The sequence below is a fragment of the Adiantum capillus-veneris genome, chromosome 24 (genome assembly GCF_014529385.1).
Source record: "Adiantum capillus-veneris isolate H3 chromosome 24, ASM1452938v2, whole genome shotgun sequence".
Lineage (NCBI taxonomy): Eukaryota > Viridiplantae > Streptophyta > Polypodiopsida > Polypodiales > Pteridaceae > Adiantum > Adiantum capillus-veneris.
The window spans coordinates 70,694,578-70,700,934 of NC_140954.1; the positions used below are offsets into that span (position 1 = coordinate 70,694,578).

Below are 6,357 nucleotides of genomic sequence, written 5' to 3' on the forward strand. Positions count from 1 at the left end.
AACTTGCTGAGGGGACACTCAGTGTTGGTATGCCATGATGCACTCCCCCCTTTCGATTACAGTCTTCCGTGCCCTTTCCTTGATCTTAGTTGTACAGATCTGAATCAGGCCATTTGGTTGGATATTGTATATTTAGAGACACAATGGAAGATCAGGCCCTTGCAGCCACCTGGCTTAGGAATGCCACACTATCAGTAACATTTTTAACACGCTCCTCTAGGTTGGTTTATTAGACAGCCCATATACATGGACATACACCTCTCACATGGTATCAAACATGCCGTTGGCCAAATGCGTACTTCCTCACACACTCTGAGAGTGGCAGGCAGATAGGAAGGTACACCACAAGATGCCAGATGTGTCATAAGGAGGTGGAATCAAAGGAGAACTATATGTGTTGTTGTACTACTACTATTATGAGCTCCAAGGGAGGTACCATTGCCTTTCTTGTGAAGGCTTTGGTCCATTGAGTTGGATCATGTGCTTTGATGGTAGAGAGACGATTGTCAGGAACGGGTCATAGTTAAGCACCTTTTCGCATGGGAAGCATATTAGGAAGGCCTTAACACTCTCATCTGAAAGCACCAGACGCAGTGCAACTTTGGAATCATAAATATTGCTTACTTTTTGGAGTCTGCTTGAACCCAATACATTATCTGATCATTGTAACTTTCTAAATACACAGGTACAACCTTCTCAAGGTCTGGTGGTCAGTGTTGTGAACAGACCTGTTCTGGGCATCATATCAGCGACAGACTCAACCAATTTGCTAGAAGTGAACTGGAAATGTGCATATGCTACTATAGCATGTCTTATTAATGAAACCAGTTTTGTGCTTATAAATTGTGACATTGCTAGACTCGCATTTACCATTTACTTTAGTGCAGGTGAAAAAATCAGCGAGCAGCCATATGAAGTAAATATAAGGATTCCCATCGAGGGCTATGATCCTATCGATTTTTCCCTCCATAAACACTGCAGTATGTGGGCTAACGTTACATCGTGTGTGGAAATATTCCTGATTTCTCAGAATGAATGTCTCAAGAAGAGTTGCATGTGATAAGCATGCCATCATGCACTCAATCCATACATTTGGCGACATGTGCTGCATACAATACTCTGTAAGAGCTGTGAGTCTACTCATGCCCCTTGTCAGGCCCTTCTGTTACGTTCCATATAACAGTGTTCTGTAATTAACCATTTTCTTCCTGTGTGGCTTCTACCCAGAGGTCTTCCAAAGACTAGAAACTCTGTACAATGTGTACAGTGTTTTTGAGATCCCTTATTGATGAGCATTGTAGGTGGCCATGGATGTTGTGAAATCATTTATATCTTGTCTGTTTTACCTAATACATATACGATTTCCATTTGTTCCATTTTTTCAGTTTCTCTCCTTAACATCTTCTGAGAACTTCCAGAATTTTTTTGGAAACTATTGCTTTAACCTATTAAGGCTAGTCCTTCAGTAATGTGTCTAGGCTAGTTTTTAATCCTTATAGAAAGGAAGTATAATTCCTCAATCCTTTACCTGCTTCCATTAGCAGTCTGTTTAACATTCCAATGTTACTCAAAAGAAAATAAAAGAAATCAAAAGCCATGCACAGACCAAACACTACTCTGAACATATAAACATTTATGCTTAGTTTAAAACATTTTGATGCCGTTGGCCAGAAAAAAATCCTAATGCAAACATAAATTTTATGGATCAATGCTTGTATGATCAGGAAAAAGGCTGTAGGAAAATGGATGATTGTATTTTGCAAAGTAAAAAAGCGAAGACCCAGCTCTTCTGCTTTACAAAACTCCACCATTGATTGGCTTGTGCTGTGGCCTTTTTTCTATGCTTCATGACTTTACTTAAGCATTACTTTTCTATTGCTTTCAAGAGATGTACATAAATTTTACAGGAGATCTTGATACTGAAAAGGGAGTTGAATCATCCAGCATCAAGGTGCTTGAAGTAGTACCTGTAATGTAGGTAACCCTGATACAAAAGTGCAATTTTGTAAACAAAACCGTTTACCTCTCCTAACATTTCTGCTGTGCAATAGCATTTTAGTTGGAGTAATATTGTTGGGGATCACATACAAATGCAAGTTTGAAGAACAGGTATCACAATGTTTCTTCTGCCAATCAAAGTGCAATTTCTAGTTTGAATATGGTAAAAGAACCTTTGTCTTTGGCAGTGCAAATCAGATGATGCACCCACTTTGCCACTCATCAGTAACAGCCGTGATCAAGTACCTCTCTCTCTCTCTCTCTCTCTCTCTCTCTCTCTCTCTCCCCTGCGCGCTGCCCCACCCCTGTGCGCTGCTCCCTCCTGCGCGCTGCCCCACCCCTGTGCGCTGCTCCCTCCTGCGCACTGCCCCACCCCTGCGAGCTGCTCCCTCCTGCGCGCTGCCCCCCCCTGTGCGCTGCTCCCTGCACGCCAAGAAGGCCAGCGCGCTACCTCCAGCCCAGCTTATTGCCGTACCCGCAGCCATCTCTCTCTCTCTCTCACACACACACACACGGTTACATACCCACACACACACTTTGAGTGCTCTCTTCCCCTTCTCCCCTCTTCTTCACAATATGAAGAGAGGGTAGCTACGAAGACAACCATGTCTTCCCCCATCATCAAGACGCCGACACCGACAACGAAGACAACCTTCATGCTCACGAACAAGAGGATTGCACAACTGGAGAAGGACATGAAAGAATGGCGGATGGAGAGAGAGATATGGAAGGAGGAGAAAGCCACCTTCATCAAGCTATGGAACGAAGAGGAGGACATGAGAGCGGAAATCCAAAATCTCAAAGAGGAGAAGGAGAGAAGGGAACGGGAGAACGAGAAGGAGAGGGAGAGATGGAAGAAAGAGCAAGAAGAGATGAAGGCACAAATCGATTTCCTTCATGCTTCCATCACATCCCTCACCCCCGAGGAAGGAGAGATTAAGGAGGAGGCTAAGGAAGCCCTCAAGGAGGAGATCACCAAAGCCCTCACCGCAAGCATTGAGGACAAATTAGAGGCCACCAAAGAAGGATGGGTCGAAGTGGTCAAAAAGAACATCAAGAAGGTAGCAAGAGAGGAAGCCCAAAAAGATGAAGTACTCATCGTACACACAACCATCGAAGAGGAGAAGATGCGACAAGCTCGCCGTCTCAATGTGCGAGTGACCGGCATCAAAGAAGAAGAAGGGTCTACACCCGAGAGCGATGGGAAAGCTTTATGCAAGAAAGTGGGATACAAGGAAGAAGAGCTTTCTCCAAAGTTTGGAGAGCCGGCAAAGATCCAAAGAAGAGAGCTCTCATCCTCCAATTCGCCTCCGAGGAGTCTCGAACTTCCTTCCTCAGAAAGAGGGTCATCTTGAGAGGGATAGAAGCCCCCCCGATTTATCTTGATGACCTCACAAAGATGCAACAAGATCACCGTCGCGCGTGCATGCCTCGAGTCCACCAAGCCCGCAAAGAAGGGAAGAAGGCAGTATATCGAGATGGTAGGGTTATCATTGATGGCAAGACCATCGCATAGGGACTCGCTGCCTGTGGGACACACGAGGAGATTCATGTCAGGGTTTGGAATTGTAATGGAGACCTATGGACACACCCAGAGAGACTTGAGGAGGTGATGAGAGGTCGAGACATCATTCTACTTACAGAGACACACGAGAGCCTGGAGAGAGAAGTCGACTTACGGAGGTCGCTTTTTCGTACTTGAAGCGACAGGTAAAACAGGTGAATACACTTTACGAGTTGTTGCTTTTGTGTCTGTGCTTTTCGTAGGTACTCCATCGCGGAGGAGGAGCAAGGAGTCTTCGGCGTACACTCAGGGATCCAGAAATGGAATCCGAAACGGTCTGCATAACTTATTGCTCCAAGTACAGACAAGAAAGGAATTGAGAGCTCGTCCCTTGCAATCTCTTTAACGGGAAGGAAATGACCATTGAGTCTAAGATCTAGAATGGAGGGGTTTTCTCAGGCTCTTGTGTTTGTGAAAGGATTCTCCCTCAATAAAGATTCTCTCGGGGGGGGGGGGGCGGGGGCATCCATCTTCTGGTCCCCAAGACTGTGTCGATCTTCTCCCTCGTCTCTTTTGGTCAAAAGACTATTTATTTTCAGCTTATTGATTATTCTTGTGTACTTGCACAAATGTTGATACAATGGCTAAATGCTGAATGCTGAATACTGCATGCTTATACTGATCCGATGCAAAACGTTGAGCTGAACTGATGCAAAGGCTGAAAACGTTGGTGCTGAGAGTATTGACGATGATGAAGGTGTTGGGGATGGAAACCAGAGTTACCGGGGAACGCCCCTACCAAGGCCTGGAACGCCGGAACAGCGTTCCGGCTGGCCTGCAGGTGCTCCGAACGGCCAGGCGTTCCGACAGACCAAGGAATACCGGAACGGCAGGAGGAAACGGGGCCGGAACGTCTCGGAACGTCGGAACGGCAGCAATGGTAAGAAAGCATAAAGGGGCAGATTTTGGGTGTGTGTTTTTCCTTATAAATTGCTCCCCCCTCACCCCTTTCCTTCCCAAATGCAACAAGCCTCAAGGCTCTCTCTCTCTTCCTCTACCCTCGCGCTCGGGCCTCAAGCTCTCAAGCTCTCTCTCTTGGGCTTGCCCTCAATTTTCAAGGCTTCAAGCTCTCTCCCCCCTTCGTCTCAAGAAGTGAAGCCTCTCTCAAGCTCTCTATCTCAAGCATGCATTGTGTCTGTTGTGAACATACGATGACCGCGCATCACCACATGATGCAATCAAGCCATAATAAGGTGGAATGGTATGTTTTTTGTGAGTATTAGAGTCAAAGGACTCTAACACTACTTGTATTCAAAGTTCAAACACAACGCTAAAAATTGCATTATTTGGGTGTTTTTTAATGCCTCCCGTTCCACGCCGTTCCCATTCCGGACCCCTTGCCGTTCCCCTGTTCCGCAGGGAGACCCGTCGCCGTTCCTGTTCTGCGTTCCGGGTAACTATGATGGAAACACTGGTGGGTGCTTGTGCTATGTTTAGGAATCTTGGCTATCCAATGGTAAGTGTCAACAAGGTTGTTGCCATGGATCCCTGGCAAGATTATGGATTAGTATATTGTCAGAAATTGCAAGCATGGCCTTTTCATGTGTCTCTAAAAGTAGCTCAAGTTCCTATGCTTTCATATTTCATGCCATTGTGCCTTTCTTTCCTCCGCTTGGTTTCATGTTGTTAGTGAATATTTTTGCCCTCATAGTTGGGTCTTTGGAAAGTTTTTTAAGGCATGTCATTGTGAGCATTTTCATCTACTTTTGGATATGCTTCGTTATTAGGGTTTCTGGCATAATTGGACCACCTGAAATGCCTTCATTTTTTATGGTGCAAGTGGTGGTCAAAAAATTGTACTCCTAGTGAGAGGCATTTTGCTTGGGAATGTATTTTCACTCACCACTGCTAGGGTCATTTCTATGGCAAATGCCTGAGTTTGGAAGGGTGGCATCGTCATGGTGACATACATCACCCAATTAGCATGGCTACTTTGCCATCTTTGCTATGGGCTTTTCATGTTCATGTCCAAAATTGGTCTTCTAGCCTCTGTACCTAGTTGTTTGATTGGTTGTTTGACCATGTGCATCTCCTTTTCCAAATCAAAATGATTAAACATCACGGAAAAAATGTGTGTGTGTGTGTGTGTGTGTGTGTGTGAGACAGAGAGAGGAGAGGGAGAGAGAGGTTACCTTGTTAAGTAATCCCACATGGGTTTAATAGGTTTTTCCGCTACAAAAGATTTTGGATGATTACAGCAGCTTTTTGTGGCGTGCAGGTTGAGGGAAGGGAGGACACTTTTCAGGCTGCTATTGAGGTGCCATTGGTGTGAACGTCTACCTAGTTGATCTGTTGCCAAATTTGAGGCTTCGCGGATAGCCAACAGCCCAACTCTTTATTTTTATTTTTTTTCATTGAAAGATGATACCTCTGGGTATCGAACCTGGGTCTTTATGCACACAGAGATCCACCTTAATAACTACGTTACCAGCTCCTTTGATTACTTAACATAGCTTCATCCAACAAAAAAAAATGATGTTATGAATAACCTAACGCTTGGAAGAATTGGGTAGAGTAAGTTAAAGCCAAGATGTTGGCCTTAGCATCTAATATGAGAAAGTTTGTTGCTAAAAAGCTTAAAGATCTGAAGTGAAGGGGTAATTAAAAAGTTCAACATTGTGCTCACATAATCTAGTTTGTAGTATAAATTTAAATGGTTGAAAACTCCCTGTTGCAATTTCATTGGTCCATAATTTTCAAGGCAAAAAAATTGATTATAAATCTTGGTAAATACCTTATATTTTGGCACGTTACTAGTTGTATATAGCAAGACCACCAAGTTAGCATTTTATAGA

At 44.3% G+C, this 6,357-nt stretch overlaps 1 protein-coding gene across 10 annotated transcripts in view; it reads left to right on the plus strand.

Annotated features, from left to right (window-relative positions):
- Positions 1–6,143, plus strand: part of LOC147426560 (G-protein coupled receptor) — a 91,054-nt gene extending 84,911 nt beyond the window's left edge. For 3 of the 10 annotated variants that reach the window (XM_086498542.1, XM_086498540.1, XM_086498541.1), the window contains 5 exons: positions 686–980; positions 1,908–1,974; positions 2,052–2,109; positions 2,187–2,240; positions 5,781–6,143. In XM_086498542.1, coding sequence (XP_086354668.1) covers positions 686–980; positions 1,908–1,974; positions 2,052–2,109; positions 2,187–2,240; positions 5,781–5,834 — 528 coding nt within the window. In that variant the 3' untranslated portion in view covers positions 5,835–6,143. Of the gene's footprint in view, positions 1–685; positions 1,131–1,907; positions 1,975–2,051; positions 2,110–2,186; positions 2,241–5,780 lie in introns of those variants that run through there. The other 7 variants (XM_086498544.1, XM_086498545.1, XM_086498543.1 and 4 more) reach the window with 7 other exon arrangements.
- The last annotated feature ends 214 nt before the right edge of the window (positions 6,144–6,357 follow it).